General features: G+C 43.1%; 1 protein-coding gene across 2 annotated transcripts; it reads left to right on the top strand.

Moving 5' to 3' along the window:
* The first annotated feature begins 787 nt into the window (after positions 1-787).
* Positions 788-23,355, top strand: SLC35E4 (solute carrier family 35 member E4). Of its 2 annotated transcripts, none has more exons than XM_088475139.1 (4): positions 788-854; positions 950-1,236; positions 1,380-2,185; positions 17,671-23,355. In XM_088475139.1, exons 3-4 carry the CDS (start codon positions 1,552-1,554, stop codon positions 18,108-18,110), a joined length of 1,074 nt encoding a protein of 357 aa, XP_088331265.1. In that variant the 5' UTR covers positions 788-854; positions 950-1,236; positions 1,380-1,551; the 3' UTR covers positions 18,111-23,355. The 2 variants fall into 2 exon arrangements, with proteins under 2 accessions (XP_088331265.1, XP_088331264.1); XM_088475138.1 differs by having other exon boundaries at positions 17,653-23,355.
* Positions 23,356-23,762: the final 407 nt, after the last annotated feature.

Below are 23,762 nucleotides of genomic sequence, written 5' to 3'. Positions count from 1 at the left end.
CTGTCCCCTAGCAACCGAAGGGCGTTCTACGTGGTCCAGTAGTTAGACAACTGTCCACACCCATGGACACAAGAGGACCAATAGTGACATTGGCAGGTTGCACACTCCGCCCCCATCGTCACTTCCCTTCTTCCATTCACTAGTGAGCATGTGACAGTGATTGACAGATGTGCGTGCCAGCAGCCAGCCAAGTTCGGCCGGCACTGTACACACTTTGCAAAACACATACTGGGCTATATACACAGTGCTATACAAACAGTGTGCAGCTCAGTAATAGTGTTCATTGTGTTCTATACAGTATTATCATCAGCTCATACTTAGCACTGTCCAATACTAGCTGAGCAGTTACTACAAGTATGCATATAGAAGTGACTGTACATCCAGCGGGCGTAGGTTCCCCAATACCGCTAATTAGTGGTACTGGTACGTCAGCATGGAGCTGTCTGTACATGGACGCAGTGCTGCTTGTTATTACCGTGTCCTGTGATTGTTTCCTCCCTGCTTTGCGTATCACATGCAGAACACTATGATAATAATCACAATGCATCACACTTTGCTGTCATGCTGGCTGCTGACTAGACTGTGAAGAGATTTCTCTTCTGATGTGGTGATATTAGGTGTCAGTATGTATTATGAAACCGGATTCTAGGAACTGTTTACTTTCCATGCCATGGTGGGGTCTAAATTTGGAAAGGTGACATGTAAGGGATGGGATGTGCTAGGGAAGGGGGCAGGGCTGTGGTGTGTCAGTCCTGTGCATTTTTTACTCGGCTTGTTGGTCTTCAAAGGAAAATGCAGGAAAGGAGGCACACATTATTATTATTAGTCATCCTGCTCATGAATCACCAGCACAGGCAGGCAGACATTGTTGTTATGTTCTAGTAAGTCACTATTTTGTTGCTAGGAAACAGCTCCTAATAGAAAATTATTGTTTTTTTTCTCTCTGCAGAGAGCTGTGTTTAGTATTGAATGAATGAGCCTAGTGATCTGCTCCAGTCCAGTCATCTGCTGCTGCAAGTGTACATATAGGAACCAGGCATTGCTCAGGGTTTGGGAAGGAGGAGTCTCAGACCCATCATCATTAGCAGCAGCTCAGCTGTTTACATACACACACCTCACACTGTAATGTCTGCTGTTCAGGAGGTGAGTAGGACAATTGCATTGTGCTAGCCTGGGAGGACGTGTGAAGGTGAACAATGGCTGGACCAGTGACTGTCACTACAAGACAACAATGAGGTAGGTGTCTTCATTGTCATCCAGGACAGGCAGTGTGACTGTATGTGTGATAGTGTCTCTGTGTGTGACTATGAAAACCTCTGTCTGTGTATTAGTAGCTCAAATGTCTGTTAATCTAACTTTATGTTTTACATTTAATACAGCACACTCTTCAAGAACACTTACAAATGAAATCTGGTATTACGGCAAAGACTATACTGATAAGTGAAAGAAAGTAAGCCAGCCAATGATCTCCATCAATGATGTCACATTGAGCTGTGAACATGTTTATCTGGCAGTGAAAGAAGTATAACAGGAAATATTGCCAACAATCCCATGTGTTTAGCACCCAGCAGGAAAGATGAGGTTGAAATGGAATCTTCTGATAGAGCGATTCCTGCTTCTATCAGGCACCCCAAGCCAGAACAAGCCCCCCAGGAGAGAGGAACCCCCAACCTGTACCTAATCGCCGCAGTACTTGCCTGGCTAGTCACAGGTACTACCATTTCTAGTCTTAACAAATGGATATTTGCAGTTTACAACTTCAGGTACCCCTTGTTGCTGTCCTCGCTTCACATGCTCACTGCTATCCTGCTGGATTATCCCATTCTCAGGTTTGGTTTAGTACATGTGCACACAGAGGAAGAGCAGGCCCTGAACACCAGTGCTCGTTTCAAAGTGTTCCTCTTGAGTTTGACATTCTGTTCCAGCATTGCCTTTGGGAATCTTGGACTCAGCTGCGTTCAGCTCTCTTTTGCACAAATGATTTACACAACAACACCTATTTTCACCCTGGCGCTTTCTAAACTCTTCCTGGGCACCAAGCACCATGCTCTTAAGTACACCGCCATGGTACCGATATGTCTGGGCGCTTGCTTTAGTATTATCGGAGAGGTCCAGTACGATCAGGCTGGATGCATCTACATCTTTGCATCAACGTTTCTCAGGGGACTGAAATCCATACAACAGAGTAAGTAATTTAACCAACAAAGGCAGATATTACTCTGTATGCTCATTACTCCAGCCAAACACAATTGCATATTGCTGTATGAGAGTATTACGTTTTGTGCCAAATATAGGGACCATAAACTCCCTTATTTTCCTTGGCAAATCCTGTTTTATATCATCATAGATCTAAACAAATTTTCTACTTGTATGCACTTTTATGGTGCAACTACATCACCATAATGTGTAAAAAATAGTATTTTACAATTGTTTTACTGTAGTTAGACTGCTTATGGAAGAATTTATTAGCTTTTATGTTTTGGCGTAAACTTTAGCAGAATGTCAGAGTTTCTGTACAATAATGTAATGCTATTTTGTAAAAAAAAAAACAACAATTCACATAGTAAGGCCCAGATTTATCAACGAGTGATATTCTTGTTATCACTTGTTACTATTCCTAAATGGTGCTCCAACCAATCAACTCCTAACTGTCATGTGTTTGAAAAATGACTGGAGCTGATTGGTTTGCGTACTATTTGAGATTAGTAATTAGTGATTACAAGAATATCACTCATTTGATAAATCTGGAAGATCTTGATGTTTAGAAAAGACAGTTATAAGTCTAAAATCAGACCTCAAGGAACGTGAACAGTGTAGGATAGCCAAGTTTTTACATAGATAATTTGATCACAATTTTGACTCACCAGTGTTTAAGCAGGATAACATCTCGGCCATTTACTGGATCGCTCTTGGCTGGTTAAATATCCAGCATGGTGAGAAATACAGAAATGTGGATGAGTTGAACCATCCCATCCTGTGATTCTCTGTTTAAGTGCAATAACACATGGATAATAAGGTGATTAAATAGCAATATATATATTCATTATGCCTGAATCATCACATCATTATTTCCAGCATTATGTAGGTACTAAAGGATTCATTACAAATGTGACCGGCTCCCATGCTGCTCGCTATACACACTGTCAGTAAACACTAGCATTTGTTCCACGTGCTGGCTGGTACATAGCATTGTAGTAGTTTGGTCTGCGTACTGTCAGTATACACCAGCCATTAAGTCGATTCCTGGCTGGTCCTATTTTTAGATCGTACACTGTCAGTAAACACCAGCATTTCTTTCATGAGTGTGTGGAGTATATTTGGTCCAGCCAGCACTTGAATCAAATCTCGACTCAAACGTGATCCATTCACAATGTGTGGGCACAGTTGAATGCTGACGCATGGTATCAGATAGGAGCCACAGTCACAGTCACATTTGTAATGGGTAGATCTTCTGATATATATTGTAAACCAAAGTTTTCAATGAGTTGCAACTTACACAATTCTACTATATTATTATATTCTACTCAATTTATCCTAACGATTTTGAATGTAACTGGTGAAAATAAACATAGAAAGTATATATGTATATTCAAACTCCAAAAATTCTTTCCTAATCCCATACTGGCAATCAGACATACTATTCGCCATTGTATGTATTGTTACTGTCAGTAACCCTGTAAGAACTGCTGTGTTAGGAAGATGGCCACTCCTTTCTTGAACCTCTCTACATGTTTTGCCAATACTGTTTTTTTTGTAGTACTGCATTCTGTCATTTCACTTGTTTTTGTTTGGTATAGGATTCATAGTATTAGTGTAACGGGAGATTCAGGGCCGGCAACAGAAATCTTGGGGCCCAGCACATTCATGTTTTTGGGGCCCCCTATCCCCTCCCATTAGGTACATATAAGTTGGTCATTGGCTCATCCCCAACTGTGTCTCTCAACCTTATGCCTCTGTGTCCAGCCTCATCCTTGCCTTTGTTGCACCAGCATCAACTCTCATCTCTCCAGCACCATTCATGTGTCTGCAGCCTCTTCCCCCTATGTCTCTCCATCTCCAGCTATCTACTCATCTCCTTTGTGTCTCTCAGCACCATTATCCCCACACCCATTGTTTAGTTTTGCTAAGTGTAGAAGTTCCTTGTGACACTCCACTCATGTGATCATTCGAAGCCAATGAAATTAAACTTGGAAACTTAATGATGTCACTTTCAGATTTGGAGTTATGAAGACGTACTGTCCTAGCTCACCTCTAAGAGGGTGTGGTATAAAAGAACGTCAGTGTATAGGTATTCAATAGGTCGATATCAGATGGTCGACAGCCAATAGGTTGACGTACCAATGGTTGACACAGAAAAGGTCACTATACGATATGTGTGCCCTTCAACAGCGTAACGCAGTGTATTGATATATTGCACATGCCGTACACACTACACGATCTGGTGTACGACCATGTTATATATTGTTACATGCTGCGTTTAACAGCATCTTAGCACAGCAGATGTCCCGATGAATGATCATAAACACTATACGATCCGCACGATATATCATTCTGATCCCCATCAGAACTAATTATCGTACAATATATGTTATAGTGTGCACACGGCCTAAGGGGGGGGAGAATTCAATTAGCCTCATGTCAGAACCTCATGTCTTGTGTGCATTCATGGCTTAAGCTGGGGATGGGGAACCTCAGGCCCGGGGGCCGTGTAAGGCACTTGGAATCATTTGGTCTGGCCCTCTGAGCTTTTTTAAGCTAGCCTCATCTGGCTAGCAGGTGCCCAGAATGGCACCCTGAAGCCAGAATCTATGCAGCAGTGCCGCCTGGAGAGCCCTTACAGCTCTCAGGTGGTCACACCACTGCCCTTACAGCTCCCTGGGCATCCTCAGGATGCTTCGGGCATTGCTGTAATCACCGGTGATTGTGAACGGAGAGGGGGCGTGGTTTGCACCACATCCACGAATAATGTTATATATATTAAAATGGCCCTCGGCAGAAAAAAGGTTCCCCCTCCCCTGGCTTAAGCCTCAAAAGCTGTTCAATTTGCTTAGTTGCTGTCAATGAACGCAACATAAAGCATCCTTTTGCAGTGTGTTTATGTTGATTTCTGCCTTAGGTGCAAAGAGAAATCAGTGAAGGTGGCTCATTCTGTTATAATTGTCTGTATAATGAGTTCAAGCGGTTGTACTTCCAAGGATAATACATGAAAAAATAAGAACATAGTGGATATGGGGAAAAACATTCATATGTTTATATACGTTAATGCGTATATAATGTTGATGCGGGAAAACTCAGTTAGTAAGTTATATTAATCCTTATAAGTATTCACAAGTTCCATGTATAAGGTGTGCCTCATAAACACATTATTATTAGACTATCATAAATTTGTTAGACTATTCAGTGCTGAGAAGTTGGTAAACCAGCGGCGTAACCTTGCCCTGGGCGCCAAGGGCAATGTCCAGCGATGGGATCAAGCATTGATCTCATCGCTGGAAGTCCTGCAATCCAATGAAATGCGTCCGCGGTGGGCTGTGGGACACATCTAACCAGACTGTTCCCAGCTGTGAGTGACATTTTGCGCCGGCTGCACCCTGGGTGCAGCTCGTGGACCAGCGGACATTTTAATTTGGCAGTGGACCGACAGCCAATAGAAAACAGCCGCAGCAAGCCAACGCGGCTTGCCGCGTCATGGCTGGCACCACCAGTGGAATCTGACATCAGACTCCACTGGGCAGAGAAGTCAGTTTGGCGGCAGGCTGAGGAGGCAGACGTCGCTGGAAGAGGAGCTCCGGGGGCCCCGGAAGAGGCCAGAAGACACCGGGCTCAAGACAGAAGAGTGCTCGTGTCGGTGCAGGGGCCAGCGGCAGAAGACTGCGGCCAAGGAAATGTAGGCTACAATTCTTACCTAGATCACCAGGTTTTTGGGCACTTGGCCTGTGGAGTAATCAGGTAATTAGGGGAGGGGTGCCGTTTATTCCCTTGCCCCAGGCACCAAACCCCCTAGTTACGCCACTGTGGTAAACACAGGACATACATAAAAAAGGAACCTACAAGCTAAGCAATATGAATGCATTGCAGACATGAAAACAAAGGTTGGGGAGAGCCCTGCTCAGGGATGTAGTCATAATACCGACCGCGGGGATTCTGGCGCACAGAATGCCGGAGCTGGACTCCCGACACCTGTCAGAATCCCAAACGCCGGCATCCCGTACCCAACCCCCCTGCTCGTGATAGTTGTGAGAGTATATTAGTATGGGTAGTATAAGTGGTAGTAGGAAAAGTGTTAGAGTTCATTAGTGTGGGTAGTATGAGTGGTAGTAGGGGAGGTGTGAGGGTGGATTAGTGTGTGTAGTATGAGTGGTAGTAGGGGAGGTGTGAGAGTGGACTAGTGTGTGTAGTATGAGTGGTAGTAGGGAAGGTGTGAGAGTGGATTAGTGTGGGTAGTATGAGTGGTAGTAGGGGAGGTGTGAGGGTGGATTAGTGTGTGTAGTATGAGTGGTAGTAGGGGAGGTGTGAGAGTGAACTAGTGTGTGTAGTATGAGTGGTAGTAGGGAAGGTGTGAGAGTGGATTAGTGTGGGTAGTATAAGTGGTAGTAGGGGAGGTGTGAGAGTGGATTAGTGTGGGTAGTATAAGTGGTGGTAGGGAAGGAGTGAGGGTGCATTAGTGTGGTTAGTATAGATGGTAGGGAAGGAGTGAGGGTGCATTAGTGTGTGTAGTATGAGTGGTAGTAGGGATGGAGTGAGGGTGCATTAGTGTATGTAGTATGAGTGGTAGTAGGGGAGGTGTGAAGGTGCATTAGTGTGGATAGTATAGGTGGTGGTAGGGAAGGTGTGAGAGTGGATTAGTGTGGGTAGTATAAGTGGTAGTATATGAATGCAGACATGAAAACAAAGGTTGGGGAGAGCCCTGCTCAGAGATGTAGTCATAATACCGACCGCGGGGATTCTGGCGCACAGAATGCCGGAGCTGGACTCCCGACACCTGTCAGAATCCCAAACGCCGGCATCCCGTACCCAACCCCCCTGTTCATGATAGTTGTGAGAGTATATTAGTATGGGTAGTATAAGTGGTAGTAGGAAAAGTGTTAGAGTTCATTAGTGTGGGTAGTATGAGTGGTAGTAGGGGAGGTGTGAGGGTGGATTAGTGTGTGTAGTATGAGTGGTAGTAGGGGAGGTGTGAGAGTGGACTAGTGTGTGTAGTATGAGTGGTAGTAGGAAAAGTGTTAGAGTTCATTAGTGTGGGTAGTATGAGTGGTAGTAGGGGAGGTGTGAGGGTGCATTAGAGTGGATAGTATAGGTGGTGGTAGGGAAGGAGTGAGGATGCATTAGTGAGTGTAGTATAGGTGGTAGGGAAGGAGTGAGGGTGCATTAGTTTATGTAGTATGAGTGGTAGTAGGGGAGGTGTGAGGGTGCATTAGTGTGGATAGTATAGGTGGTGGTAGGGAAGGAGTGAGGGTGCATTAGTGTGTGTAGTATAGGTGGTAGGGAAGGAGTGAGGGTGCATTAGTGAGTGTAGTATAGGTGGTAGGGAAGGAGTGAGGGTGCATTAGTTTATGTAGTATGAGTGGTAGTAGGGGAGGTGTGAGGGTGCATTAGTGTGTGTAGTATGAGTGGTAGTAGGGAAGGAGTGAGGGTGCATTAGTGTGTGTAGTATGAGTGGTAGTAGGGGAGGTGTGATGGTGCATTAGTGTGGATAGTATAAGTGGTGGTAGGGAAGGAGTGAGGGTGCATTAGTGTATGTAGTATGAGTGGTAGTAGGGGAGGTGTGAAGGTGCATTAGTGTGGGTAGTATGAGTGGTAGTAGGGGAAGTGTGAAGGTGCATTAGTGTGGATAGTATAGGTGGTGGTAGGGAAGGAGTGAGGGTGCATTAGTTTCTGTAGTATGAGTGGTAGGGAAGGAGTGAAGGTGCATTAGTGTGGATAGTATAGGTGATGGTAGGGAAGGAGTGAGGGTGCATTCGTTTATGTAGTATGAGTGGTAGTAGGGAAGGAGTGAGGGTGCATTAGTGTATGTAGTATGAGTGGTAGTAGGGGAGGTGTGAAGGTGCATTAGTGTGGATAGTATAGGTGATGGTAAGGAAGGAGTGAGGGTGCATTAGTTTATGTAGTATGAGTGGTAGTAGGGGAGGTGTGAGGGTGCATTAGTTTATGTAGTATGAGTGGTAGTAGGGGAGGTGTGAGGGTGCATTAGTGTGGATAGTATAGGTGGTGGTAGGGAAGGTGTGAAGGTGCATTAGTGTGTGTAGTATAGGTAGTAGGGAAGGAGTGAGGATGCATTAGTGAGTGTAGTATAGGTGGTAGGAAAGGAGTGAGGGTACATTAGTGAGTGTAGTATAGGTGGTAGGGAAGGAGTGAGGGTGCATTAGTGTGTGTAGTATGAGTGGTAGTAGGGATGGAGTGAGGGTGCATTAGTGTGTGTAGTATGAGTGGTAGTAGGGGAGGTGTGAGGGTGCATTAGTGTGGATAGTATAGGTGATGGTAGGGAAGGAGTGAGGGTGCATTCGTTTATGTAGTATGAGTGGTAGTAGGGAAGGAGTGAGGGTGCATTAGTGTATGTAGTATGAGTGGTAGTAGGGAAGGAGTGAAGGTGCATTAGTGTGGGTAGTATGAGTGGTAGTAGGGGAGGTGTGAAGGTGCATTAGTGTGGATAGTACAGGTGATGGTAGGAAAGGAGTGAGGGTACATTAGTGAGTGTAGTATAGGTGGTAGGGAAGGTGTGAGGGTGCATTAGTGTGTGTAGTATGAGTGGTAGTAGGGATGGAGTGAGGGTGCATTAGTGTGTGTAGTATGAGTGGTAGTAGGGGAGGTGTGAAGGTGCATTAGTGTGGATAGTATAGGTGGTGGTAGGGAAGGTGTGAAGGTGCATTAGTGTGTGTAGTATAGGTAGTAGGGAAGGAGTGAGGATGCATTAGTGAGTGTAGTATAGGTGGTAGGAAAGGAGTGAGGGTACATTAGTGAGTGTAGTATAGGTGGTAGGGAAGGAGTGAGGGTGCAGTAGTGTGTGTAGTATAGGTGGTAGGGAAGGAGTGAGGATGCATTAGTGAGTGTAGTATAGGTGGTAGGAAAGGAGTGAGGGTACATTAGTGAGTGTAGTATAGGTGGTAGGGAAGGAGTGAGGGTGCATTAGTGTGTGTAGTATGAGTGGTAGTAGGGATGGAGTGAGGGTGCATTAGTGTGTGTAGTATGAGTGGTAGTAGGGGAGGTGTGAGGGTGCATTAGTGTGGATAGTATAGGTGGTGGTAGGGAAGGTGTGAAGGTGCATTAGTGTGTGTAGTATAGGTAGTAGGGAAGGAGTGAGGATGCATTAGTGAGTGTAGTATAGGTGGTAGGAAAGGAGTGAGGGTACATTAGTGAGTGTAGTATAGGTGGTAGGGAAGGAGTGAGGGTGCATTAGTGTGTGTAGTATGAGTGGTAGTAGGGATGGAGTGAGGGTGCATTAGTGTGTAGTATGAGTGGTAGTAGGGGAGGTGTGAGGGTGCATTAGTGTGGATAGTATAGGTGATGGTAGGGAAGGAGTGAGGGTGCATTCGTTTATGTATTATGAGTGGTAGTAGGGAAGGAGTGAGGGTGCATTAGTGTATGTAGTATGAGTGGTAGTAGGGAAGGAGTGAAGGTGCATTAGTGTGGGTAGTATGAGTGGTAGTAGGGGAGGTGTGAAGGTGCATTAGTGTGGATAGTATAGGTGATGGTAGGAAAGGAGTGAGGGTACATTAGTGAGTGTAGTATAGGTGGTAGGGAAGGTGTGAGGGTGCATTAGTGTGTGTAGTATGAGTGGTAGTAGGGATGGAGTGAGGGTGCATTAGTGTGTGTAGTATGAGTGGTAGTAGGGGAGGTGTGAAGGTGCATTAGTGTGGATAGTATAGGTGGTGGTAGGGAAGGTGTGAAGGTGCATTAGTGTGTGTAGTATAGGTAGTAGGGAAGGAGTGAGGATGCATTAGTGAGTGTAGTATAGGTGGTAGGAAAGGAGTGAGGGTACATTAGTGAGTGTAGTATAGGTGGTAGGGAAGGAGTGAGGGTGCATTAGTGTGTGTAGTATAGGTGGTAGGGAAGGAGTGAGGATGCATTAGTGAGTGTAGTATAGGTGGTAGGAAAGGAGTGAGGGTACATTAGTGAGTGTAGTATAGGTGGTAGGGAAGGAGTGAGGGTGCATTAGTGTGGGTACTATAGGTGATAGTAGAAATGGTGTGAGGGAGCATTAGTGTGGGTACTATAGGTGGTAGTAGCCAAGGTGTTGCCGTGGGTGCCTATTACTTATCAAGCTTGTCATGCTTAAATGTACCAGGTCTAGCCACATAAAGCAGCTAAACTTGTTTAGAGTCCTTGTTAGAGCGCCCAAACAGCCTGACTTTAACAGATTTCTGCTCACGCCTGATTGGTGCAACATTTGAATTGCTTCGTTATAAAACCTATGGGGCTGCTATTTCAATCAGATCCTCCGGATGCATCCCCGGTAATAGCCACTCGTGTATGTGCTGTCTGATGATTGTGCATTAGGCCGTCCGAGGTCCTGCAGCATAAATGAAAATGGTGTGATAACTTTACACATCGCAGGGACAGGCTCCTGTTGGGGTGAGCATCTTGTAGTTGCAAGTCCTTATTACAAGTGGATTGGGATGAGGCAATTAGATGCTCCCAAAGTACAGTTCAGGTGAGGTAATGCAAACTGCTACGAAAATGGGCACTGAGAAAGCACCTGTTTGGAGGTACAGGACTTGCGGGTACTGAAACCCTGTGAGAGTTGCAAGCTGATGATGATGATGATGGCCGCAGACAGCATCTTATTCATAAAATGCGTCTAAGACACACCCAATCATTCAAATCAAGTAAAACTGCTGCCGCTGTGATTTAAAAGACTACAATGTACTAAATATTGAAATAAGTCTGGATAATGTGTAGGCGCTCACATAAACATAGAACCCTTTGTTTTCTTATGCAGATAAATAACCGGGATTTAGTCGGCATACGGGATGCCGACGGTCTTAAATACCGGCGCCAAAATCCCGACAGGTCAGGATCCCAGCACCAGTATCCCGACCGCCGGCATCCCTAAGGTAAGTATCTCGGTGTTAAGGGGAAGTTAGGTTTAGGCATCGAGGAGGGGGTGTAAGGTTTAGGGTGCGGCGAGGGATTGGTTAGGCTTAGGCACTGGGGGAATGTTAGGGTTAGGCACCGGGGAGGGGGTGTTAGGATTAGGGTGTAGGTTGGGGTAGGTTAGGCACTAGGGGGGGGGGTTAGGGTTTGGCATCGGGGAGGGGGTGTTAGGTTTAGGGTGCGGGGAGGGATAGGTTAGGCTTAGGCACTGGGAGGATATTAGGGTTAGGCACCGGGGAGGGGGTGCTAGGATTAGGGTGCGGGTTGGGGTAGGTTAGGCTTAGGCACTAGGGGGGGAGGTTAAGGTTAGGCATCGGGGAGGAGGTGTTAGGGTAGGGGTTAGAAAAACACTTACCTGTCTTCCCTATTGGTGTCGGGATTCTGGCTGTCGGGATGCAGCTGTCGGTATTCTGGCCAGCGGTATCCCGACAGCCGGGATTTCATACCCAACCCAAATAACTGATATAGAATTGAATGCCATTTGTGTAATTCAATAAATGACTGAGAAATAGGCGGTATATCACAATAAATGGTCTGTAATCAGTCGGTAAATCAAGAAGAAATCTTTATTCTAAATTTGTTTCCATTAAAAGCGTATCACAGAAAATATATACTAAAAATGGTAATCACACAACAATCCTGGAGTTTATAGACCTATACCCTTAATAAAAAGGGAAATAGTGGGTAAATGTTCTAAATCTGATACACAACAATAAATCAATGCATATGACAGTGTAAAATATGATAATAATTACCCTAAAACAAATATTAGGGAGATGTAATGATTAATAGATAAGGGTTAGAAGCACACATACCAAGATGGTATATACCGGGACCCCTTGACCACCAGACCCTGAGGACTTCTGGACATCGATTCAAGGGGGATGGGATATGGGTCCCAATGCCTAAATGTCTGTTCTTGGTTCTGGTCTTCTCCCTGGTAACCACCACCTTCGCCAACTCATTTCAACCTTTGGAGCAGGTCTTTATCAAGGCATGGTGGTCAAACAACTGGAGGAGAATTTATACCCTTAGTGGGAGTGGTTTCCTGTAATTAGTTTTCAGACAGGAGGTACTGGGATATGGCTCTAAATGTGGCCTCCTAGTCTGATATTCATATGTGTTAAAAAATAGGAACAGGTAACTTAAGTAAAATTCAGACTTAAATAGATAAACAAAAAAGCAATAATTCCTAATAACAAACATATAATGATCACAGAGGCGCCGGACCGGGTGTTATGTCACTTCCGGTTACAGCGATCAAATGCCAGTCTTTCCCCGGATAAACCATTTTCTGTTAAGGATGAGTGGAACTTGTCCTAAGTACTGCAGGGGTTCAAATTAGAGGGGAAAATGTACCTAAGAGTACTGCCTTATAGTTGCTATCTCTTGGACCCAGGAGGATGTTGCTTAATTATATCATCAAGTTAGGGCCACTATGATGTAATTTGTATTGGTTGAAAGAGGAGTCCCTTCCTACAAATATTGAGACCCCCGGGAAGTTATTCTCTGGTGGTCATGTGTGATCACCAGAGCACACCCCATGCACTGCACAAATCATTAAGTCCAAGGATGGGGTGACATCTCTCCCATTCTGTCTTTAATAAATGCAAGCGCACCCTTATTTGAAAAGGAAAGTCCCCTCTTCCAAATGATGCATATAATTCAAACACGTAATTGAAAAAAAAGCTTTATCATTTTCAAGTCCAGATTTTATTATGAAAACAGGTATAATTTGTGTGGGTATTGCAAAAATAATTACTTATACAGGTACAGGTTGAGTCTCCCATATAAAAATATTCCGAAATACGGAATAGTCCGAAATACTGAATATTTTTAGCATGACTGAGATAGTGACACCTTTGCTTTCTGATGGTTCAATGTACACAAACTTTGTTTAAGGCACAAAATTCTTAAAAATATTGTATAAAATTACCTTCAGGCTGTGTGTATAAGGTGTATATGAAACATTATTAAAAATATTGTATCAAATTACCTTCAGGCTGTGTGTATAAGGTGTATATGAAACATAAATTAAAATCATCTATGCACACAAACTTTTGTTGATGCACAAAATAATTAAAAATATTGTATAAAATTACCTTCAGGCTGTGTGTATAAGGTGTATATAACACATAAAAACATTCTGTGTATAGATATGGGTCCTATTCCCAAGATATCTCATTATGGTATGGAAATATTCCAAAATACGGAATATTCCAATATCCAAAATACCCCTGGTCCCAAGCATTTTGGTAAATGGGAGACTCAACCTGTATTTACTAATATTATTGTTGGAATATGGCCAGCTTAAAGTGTTCGTTTTGCATTTCACAGGCTCCAGTTTACTTGAGTACCATTTACTGCCATTTACTTAGAAAGGTATTATTACTGACATTTTTAGTATCTTGTGTACTCCCAATTAGGCAACACCTTCTGTCATATTGCTCCTTTGTTATGTTATTCCCAATGTCACGGGTTTAAAATTGCTCTCATGGAGCTCAAATAGAGTCACTAATACCTCTTTTCCACCAAAAACCCAGGTCCGACCTGGGTTTTTGGACATGGTTCCAACCCTGGTCAGACCCAGGTCAGACCCATTTACACTGCACCTTTGATCTGGGTTACTCCCAGGTCAGCCCTGTTCACACTGAACTCAGGTCTGCCCTGCTAAACCTGTGAGGTCATAAAAAGTGGGAGGTGAATGCTCCACAACCACCAATCAGCTCATTTTAGGCATGACAAAGGTCGGATAACCCGGGTTGCACCGTTTACACTGCACCATTACCTGGGTCCATCCTGGGTCCAACCCTGGTAGCTACCTGGGTTGGATTGCAGGGTCACTTGACCCAGGTTATTTTTCAGGGACCCTTTTACACTGAGCTGCGACCCGGGTAGACCCAGCAAAAACCCAGGTTTTTGCTCTGGTGTAAAAGGGGTAATAGTAACATTACTTCCTGGGCTTTGGGTGTGATGTAACGGTGGGGCCCTGGTATATATAGTAAGTTGCTGCTTGTGTATGAGAACCAGGACGAAGATGTAACTTAAAATGTTACATGCACCTACTGGCAATTGTAACATTAAAAGTAGAACATAATTGTTAAATAAGAGTTTTATACTAAAAAAGTTGAGCTAGGTTTTGGTAGGTTACAAGGTATATAAAGAAGTTATAATAGTTTTTTGAAAGTTAAACCATATAAGACAATAAAGTCCTACAACTATTTACCTTGCATTTTGTCCTCTTACCTTTGGCACAGAGTGACATTGTAACACTTCAACCCAGGACTATCATTTAATTATAAATGATGAAATTGTTGGCAAGGGTTTCAGGAATGTAAAACAAAGTGGCATTGTAGGCGTATATAAACAGGCAAATTATCATGCTGTGTTCAGGGATATGCCTGAGGAATTTTGTTGTGTTAAATATGACCCAATTAACACATTTAGGGGGGAATTCAATTAGCTGTGGTACTTTACCTCCAGCTAATTGATCCCCCGGGTTAATTCAATTAGCCCCAAAGCTGGCACTTATCGGGGAGCGAGGCATAATCACGGGAGGCGTGGCCGTGCCCCTTAGCAAAAAGCAATTATTTCCTGCGGGGCTGAGGAAGAAGGGGGCGCTCTGAGCCCCTCAGGGGGTGCAATCAATGTGATCGCTCCCCCACCCCCCTATGTACAGGCAGAGGCAGCAGTCGCCCTGGTCCCACTGTAGCCCAGCACATAGCAGCGTGTGCTGGGCTGCTAACAGCTGCTTATCTGGGATTTCTTTTCAGGAGCTCAACAGGCTCCGAAAAAAATCCCCGATAACGATCTGTTTTTGGACAGGCCGTCTGCGTTATCACATAGGATCCGTGAACTTATCACAGATCCTATGTGTATTCGCTTGAAAACAGATTTTTAAAAATTATCAGGTCTAATTGAATTTCTCCCTTAGGGCGAAAAAGCCAAGAACGGCGAAAAGCGCGATGTTTTCGCCTCATTCGCCTGTTTTGAGGCAAAGTTTTCTCCTACTTACACAATGCGCGCTCCAGCTTTTCGCCCTATTCAATTGCAAAACAGGCGAAAAAGTTGATGTGCGAATGGCAAAATTAGCGAAAAGGACTTTTTGGGGGGAAATCAGTCTGTACCCCAAAAAGCATAAGTGACCCTGGTAACAAATATAGAAGTATATTAATAGCCCTTTTGCATTAGTGTGAAAAAATTAAATAAAGCAATTTCTTTGGTGAAAAATAATTGCTGTAGTTATATTGCGGGTACATTTAAATGGGTATTAGTGTATTTTGGTGTTAATAAAGTGCATTTTAAAAAACTTAAAAAACAGCTTCTGCAGCCCCCTGCAATCCTAAAGACACCTGTCCCATCCACACAGCACCCCAAAGTACCCAACCCAAACCCATTTTCAAACACTTTTTACATTTTCACCCCAAAAATGAAATGTAATTTTTAAGGGGGTATTAAGATACAGTTTTAAATTTTGTTGCCTAATTAGTCATTAGGGGGATGTCCAAAGGATTCTGAACCATGTCTGTCCCCACATTTTTAATAAAAAATAAGGATTTTGCACATCTTTTCTCCTGCCTTTGGGTGGAGAAACTTTTTCACCTGTTTGTGCCTATGAAGTATTCGGTGAAAACATCCTGGAATTGTATAGGGCGATACCTTGGAAACAGGCAAAAACTGAGCACCGGCGAAAACTTTTCAGCGATCGCAGCTTTTCGTCTCTAATTGAGTACGGGCCTTAGACTGTAACATGTGGCAATATGATTGAACTAAGCAATATATTAACCTGAAAAAAGCCACAGAATGTAAGTATGTGTAATGTACTCAGACTGTTCTCAGTATCAAGTGGTATATTGATGGCACTTCAGACTCTGGCTGTATTTAGAAAAACTCACCTCACTATGGGGATGGCGTTAGAGGTTCTTGTGTTTTTTTCTGTGGATTTCATCTGGTTTTTATACATCCGATCACGAAACCTAAAACTCGAAATGTGCTATGCTAAGAGCCATAATTGCCAGACGTGACTTGCTCTTTGCCCAGTATTACTGTTAGTCCATTGTGTCCATATTTATGTACTTAGGGCCTGATTCAGCAGTCCACGCAAGTGCACTGCTGATCGCAGATTCACGATTATTGGGAATCTGCGCGTGCGCAGGACCCATTCTGCGAGTGTTCAGAATGGGTCCTGAGTAGTCGCACGTAGACCCTTCTATGTCTCTGCCTGATTGACAGGCGGAGACATTTATGGGAGGTGCTGGGGTAGGGTCGGCTGACGTTCCTGGAAACGGGGGCGTGTCCGCCCCGTTTTCCAAGAGTGGCAAGGCCAGGGATTGTGTCAACTGACGCAGTGCCCTGGACTCGCAGGCAGGCCAGTCTGAGTAAGCTGAGGCTTACTCAGCTGGCTGGTGACCCGGCTGGGATCGCAAATACAGCAGGGGGTGTCATACAACTCCTGTTGCATTTGCATAATAGCAAGGATGTAATTGCAAAGCTGCATTTGCAATTGCGATCATTTCTAAATCACCCCCTTAGTTTCTTCTCTGCCCCTAAAGTAATAATTTGGACATGCATGATTAAATCTATAGCCATATCTTGAATACAGCAACCTAGCGTAACATAATCTGTTTTTTTTTTGAAAAATAGAGGAGGGACCCAAACCAGTATGTTCCAATGGGGTATTAATCTGCTTAGATCTTTTTATTTTAACGTTGAGTATTATGTTCTGAGCAAGCACATTTAAGCATTTCTGTTAGTATAGAAACTTATTCTGCTTTATGTTAATTGCAGTATATGTCTAGCTTTAGTTATGTGCAATCCCAGTAAAACAAAGTAGAGGTAACAGGCGCACACTAAATTGTGGGTTTTTAGAAGTGGAGATGTTGCCCATAGCAACCAATCAGATTCTACTTAACATCCATCTAGCACCTTCTAGAAGATAATACCTAGAATCTGATTGGTTGCTATGGACAACATCTCCAATTGTAAAAACCTTCACTTTGGTAAATATATTCCACAGAGTAGAAATTTGTGACCCAAATATACATAAAAAAAAAAACTGCTGCAAATTTGTGTGTTTGTACCGTATGTGTATTCTGTGAGTGTCACACATTACAAATATCACAAAAAGTTTCCAAGCCTTTCAAAAACAATCTCCTAATTAATTCAGTAAAAAAACAAAACAAATTAATGTAAAGAACTTAATGAATACTATGTTAATAGGATGATGACTTGTTAAACTGGAGTTGAAGGTTACATGTACAGTATTATCCACAACGCATAACACAACTTCCGTGCAAGTGCATCATACTGTTATGATTTTTTGAATTGGGAATTCATTATTTTACTGTTCTAAGGACTAACGCCACAAGAAAGTGGTGAAAATCCTAATCTTTGTGTTTTGATAAATACTGGATAGAAGGGAATGCTATGATCTTGGGCGGTGTGCTTTAGTCATTTGGAAAATGTAGCTCTTCCTCTTACTCATCCCTGTCACGTTGCACTTAGTTACGTGTAGTCTAACAACTGTATATGACTGCTGATTTCATCATTTAACATAAACAGATCTTTTATATTTTTTAGGTTTACTTCTTAAAGAAGAAAACATCCATTCTGTTACCCTGCTTTACCTGATGTCCATCCCCAGTTTCTGCATCCTGCTGGTGGCTGCAGTGCTGCTGGAGAGAGGGGTGGTATGGGAGAGCCCACCTGACTGTGACAATAGGCTTTGGCTCTTCATCCTCCTCAGCTGCTTAGGATCTGTTCTATACAACCTAGCCAGCTTCTGCGTCATCACACTGACCTCCGCTGTCACCATACATGTACTGGGCAACCTGAATGTGGTTGGGAACCTGGTTTTATCCAGAGTACTTTTTGGAAGTCATCTGACAGTGCTTAGTTACATGGGCATTGGTCTCACGTTGGCAGGAATGTGTATGTATCATAACTGTGATTTTATAGCCAGATACATTAGCACTAGACAATCGCTCCATGCAACAGAAAGACAGATGAAGTCCGAGTGACCAGTTTCTGCCAAGAGGGTAAATAATAAGCAGATTATTGAGGGCACTGCTCTGAGTGAGCCAACGTGAAGTGCTGGTGGATGAATAAAGCCCTCAATGTCACATTTGTATAGGAAAATGACTAGAATGAAGATCTTATCAGGGCACTAGAAGAACGCCTCAGTGACAGAATGTTTCCTTCAAGAAACAGTATATTAATATCATTCTAGCTCTGGTTTTTCAAATGATGTTATATTTTCTTACCTGTAATTTTTGCAATAGTCTACATTGCCGAAAATCATGTGTTATACTGGAAAATCAGCCAAAAATGAACCAGCAGACTGCTACTGTGACCAAGTAACACTATGGGGATAATGCAGGGTTGAACGCATGGTCGTTTATGGAGCATATATTGGGTGAATTTGTACTGCGAATGCTCATAAATGGGCGTTGCAGAGCCATATGCATGTCAGTCTCATTTATACATGTGACCAAAGCGCCAGAAAGGGGCGCTGTCACAGGGTCAGAAAGGTCACGTTCACACAACTGCACAGATCTGGCCATAAAGGAAAATATCTCTGTTTGGAGACAAATCTTTGCATCTAGTGTAGGACAGATCCTCACTGATAGCAGAAGACTAGGCGCAGATGCTGTATATGACAGATCCTCACTGATAGCAGCAGACTAGGCGCAGATGATGTATACGGCAGATCCTCACTGATAGCAGCAGACTAGACGCAGATGCTGTATACGGCAGATCCTCACTGATAGCAGCAGACTAGGCGCAGATGCTGTATACGGCAGATCGTCACTGATAGCAGCAGACTAGGCGCAGATGCTGTATATGACAGATCCTCACTGATAGCAGCAGACTAGGCGCAGATGCTGTATACGGCAGATCCTCACTGATAGCAGCAGACTAGGCGCAGATGATGTATACGGCAGATCCTCACTGATAGCAGCAGACTAGGCGCAGATGCTGTATACGGCAGATCGTCACTGATAGCAGCAGACTAGGCGCAGATGCTGTATATGGCAGATCGTCACTGATAGCAGCAGACTAGGTGCAAATGCTGTATACGGCAGATCCTCACTTATAGCAGCAGACTAGGCGCAGATGCTGAATACGGCAGATCCAGACTAGGCGCAGATGCTGTATACGGCAGATCGTCACTGATAGCAGCAGACTAGGCGCAGATGCTGTATATGACAGATCCTCACTGATAGCAGCAGACTAGGCGCAGATGCTGTATATGACAGATCCTCACTGATAGCAGCAGACTAGGCGCAGGTGCTGTATACGGCAGATGCTATATACTGTAGGACGAATAAAAAACTTTTTTTCAGTAAACGCTTCTTTAGACATATTATGCCCCATTCACTCCCAACTATGCATCAGGCCCTGTGTGTTGTCATCAGTATAACATATTACATGTCATGTATGGTATTTATGTAGTAATAATGAAAAGTCTTAGGGCCAGACTCAATGAGACATGAGCTGCCTACGACAGCTTGTATTGCGCCTGTGTCAGCCAGTTATAATAGGCTGATTCTGCTGGTACCTCCACAGACTGCGAGTACAATTAGCCTCCAGGACATAACACACAAAGCCACTGGAAGCCGCTCTAGCGATTTCCGCAGTTAATTCAATCGACTCTTAATGTCCACCTTATAAATGCCATACTCCTATCCCCATCATAAGGCCTTGTATCTCCATGTATTTGTATTGGATATAATGAGTAAGCAATATATGAACACTGGAGTTATGAATACTGTCATTATACTGCACTATAGCACAAGAAAAAGCACAATATACAATTAAACACAGCTTCTGTTCTCTACAGCGTGGTTATAGCAGGGTAACATTAATATTATAATATGTATATCTGACACATGAGTAACATTACAATTGATGATGCCTCCTAATAACAAATGGCTTATTATATTAGCCTAGCACCTATGCTATTTCTCAATTCATGTACTAAAATAATATTTTTTCATTTGCAAGTGAGATTGAAGAATTTGTCAGGTTATTTGTGTTCGGAGCTGGCATGCCAGCTGGAGGCTAGGATGTCATTTTTAGTGCCTATTTCTTTAGCCAGTCCTCTCCAGCAGTGCACAATCTGTGCATGTCGTCATGCAAGTACGGTGGATGCATGGCACTGGTTGAATCAGTATCCTAATCCACCTGCTGTGCTCCGTAAGGAGATCATTAAAACATGCACTGTTGAGGCCAGATTTCTTCATTAGTAGATCACAGTAACACCAATACATAATATGATAACATCATAGTTTCCAACTGGGGTAACTCCAGTTACAAGTGCTCAGTGTAGGATCAAGAATAACATATTATATGAAGCAAATATTTTGTGTTGGATCTGGTAGACTGAGTAACAGTGAAGTATATAAGTGTTAAGGTACTCTGTAGCAATGTATCTTCACTCATTTTTCCTTGCATGCCATAGAGGAGCACAGCAAAATTAGCAAAGCCTCAAACTCGGTCCTCAGAACCCAACACAGGTCACATTTTCCAGGTCACGCAGAAGGTGCACAGGTGCAGTCATTATTCACTGACACATTTTAGAAGATCCACAGGTGGAGCTAATTATTTCACTTGTGATGCTGTGAGGAGACCTGGAAAACATGCACTGTTTGGGGTCCTGAGGACCGAGTTTGAGAACCTGTGACTTAACACAATAAGCGGTAATATGTGCAGCCAGATGTCGTGGATAATTGAGTTTGGGTGCTAGGGTCAGATTCAATTAGGCGCAGTGTACCGCTGTAGCCTCACGTGATGTGATTCCAGATATTACATTACTGTAAACTTTGCTTTCTGTCAATCTTTTATTACCATAATATCCTATGGAGAAACATCAGATGAGGCTCCTATGGGACTTTGAGCTTCATTGTAATTCCCCCATAGTGTAAGCAAACAGCACATTTATAAACTTCCATAAACACTAATGGGGATCTGCATACCTGAGAATGGGAGGCTTTGTGTGCTCAGCGCAATGAGCATTCGGTCCACGTGAATGTCATAGTACTATTTTCACTGTTACAGCGGCCTATATTGTGCTGGTCAGTCAGATACAAACTGTAAAAACTGATTATTCTCTATATAAAAATACAAATGTATATTTTGTGGTTAAGTGTCCTGGTGGAATTGAAGTTACTGTAGAGTAGTTTTATCTAACCAGTATTATTGTACCTTGTGCCACACTTTATAGCAATTCATCTAATTCACTGTCTCCTCTCTATTATGCAGTAACTGTCTAATTTATTATATACATTTTAAGTAACTTTGTCTGAAAATATATCTTATATATATTTATATTATATATATTGTTACAAAAACATGCTTTATTATCCATGCTATTTATGTTTCTTGTTTTACATGGGAAAAGGCAGTACAGGTATAAGATTTCTGGAAACCTGATATCTAGAAAGTTAAAATGACAAAACTAGGAAGGGAACAAATAATTGTTGCTGTTTTGTCATATACATATACATGATTATTTCCTCTTACAAGTACTATGGAGAGGTCTGCTAATCAATTTTAAAAAGGAAGGAAGTTGCGGGTAATCTTTAAATGTGTTTTAAAACTTTGATTTTGTAAAAAAAAAAAAAAAGTTTTCAGCAATACTAATAGATTGTATCTTTAAATATTCAGTGATCATTGTGGATTATAGTCATGTCCAAGGTTGCATCATATCGGCTCTCAAAATATATTTTAGCCAATTTAAGAATTATTTTCTAAAATTATTTTCTTCTTTTGATAGATAGTACAGTGTGTTTCACAGAACTGAAGTGACATAACATAGAGACAAATGGAGACTACAGTTGTTGACATTTAAAGGACTCAGGAGCCCATTTAATATTGGGTTTTATCATACGCGACAAGTTTTAAAACTCATTGTGTATGATAAATGGTGCTCAAGCCAATCAGCTCCCAACTGTCATTTTTCAAACAGGTGACAGGAGCTGATTGGCTGGAGCACCATTATTATGCGCAAGTTTTAAAACTCGTTAATAAATCGGCCCCTTAATATAAATGAAAGTATGAATGTGATCTAGTTTCTGAGCAAAACTCTGCAGCCATGATGCATATTGTGCAGCTACAAAGTGTTGCACATTGTCGCTGGGTGCAATAAGCTGAATGGCCAGGAACTGGCACTGTGAAGTCAGGTGCAGCCATTTAGGTGATATCTTCCATAGTCGCTGACTAAGAAAGCGCAGTGACATCTAGGTGAACAGTTCAAATGTAATAATTTAATATATAATTTAAGAAATACCCTTCATTTGCACAATATAATTCTATAATTCATGGAAGTCAGGTTCTCACGGCAGACGACACCTGGATGTGGTTTCTTGGAATGGGAAGTTGGTATAAACCATAATGGGCCTGATTGAGAGGTGGCCGCGTGTTTTGGCAGTCGCCTGTCCAAGACTTTATGCAAATGCTGCTACAAAGCTCTTCCCTGGTGTACATCCGTGCGTATGAATGTGCAGGGACTGAGACGTCCACTATGAGCATCTGTAGATGCTGTAATGCCGCTTGGTGTGTCTGTAGACGCTGCGATTCCGCTTGGTGTGGCTGTAGACGCCACCATCCGTCGCACCATCCAAACTTGCACAAGGCCTTTGGCGGGTGCAGATTTCCATCTGAGTAGCGACACTCATACCGACTAGATGGACCGTCTCCGTGAGTCTGTGTAGTCATCTCCCAGGAACGCCCAGGGCTGTTCCAAGACATTTCTGATACCACATGTCTCACCCGTAACAGCGCCTCTGTGTGTACACCGTTTAACGCATGCGCCATAGGGGTTTTTAGGGATTTTGGTGCACATGGAGTAGCAAAAAAAATCGCTCAACTGCTGCATGCGACTCAGAATGGCTCCGTCTCATGAGCCGATGTTCATGGCTCTGCTTCTTTTTTTATATTTCTTTCTTATTCTCCTGTACTTGATATGGGAAGGTTCACATACAATATAGCATTCATCTCCAATGCTGCTTTCACAATCACTACGTAGTTTCCCTTGTGTTTTGAGAAGAGGGTTCTGACGTTCAGGAGTCTATGTGGCTGCACCTGCATAAAAGGTATGATGTATATTGTAACATAAATACATAAACTCCCATGGCACAGGATGCTCTTATTTACCATGTATGCAACTTCAAAGCAATATGGTGAAAAAAGAAGTGTACATCAGTTTCTACACCTATGTGACCTTGTATGTCTTCTGTAAGGTATAAAAATGAATAAATAAATACAAATGTTTTTACTTATTGGTTGAAATGTGATTTTTGATGGAAATAGGTTTATTGTGTACCTCAATATAAAGATCCCTCTCAGCCATTTGAAAGCTGTAGGGCCACCAGTTCTGATATTTACCACTGCCAAGGCAACAATTGCACTGTTACAGACGTGATTCCAGGGTCTGCAGTCATTGTGCCAGGCAAGTTAATTCCTAATGCTGGCCATACACGCTGCAATTATCGGGACGATCCGCCCGATATCGGCGGATCGCCGCGATAATTGTAGCGTGGGGGGGGGCGAACGAGGGTTAAATATTGCTAGGTCGGGCATGCTGGATTGTCCAGCATGCCCGTCCGATGCGATATTTACCCGGTAACTGTCGGCCGCATCGGGCAGTGTATGCCCAGCGTGGCCGACAG

Source organism: Taudactylus pleione, unplaced genomic scaffold (genome assembly GCF_031769625.1).
Source record: "Taudactylus pleione unplaced genomic scaffold, aTauple2 ptg000162l, whole genome shotgun sequence".
Lineage (NCBI taxonomy): Eukaryota > Metazoa > Chordata > Amphibia > Anura > Myobatrachidae > Taudactylus > Taudactylus pleione.
The sequence above is the reverse complement of the archived record's forward strand: the minus strand, read 5'-3'. Positions and strand labels throughout refer to the sequence as shown.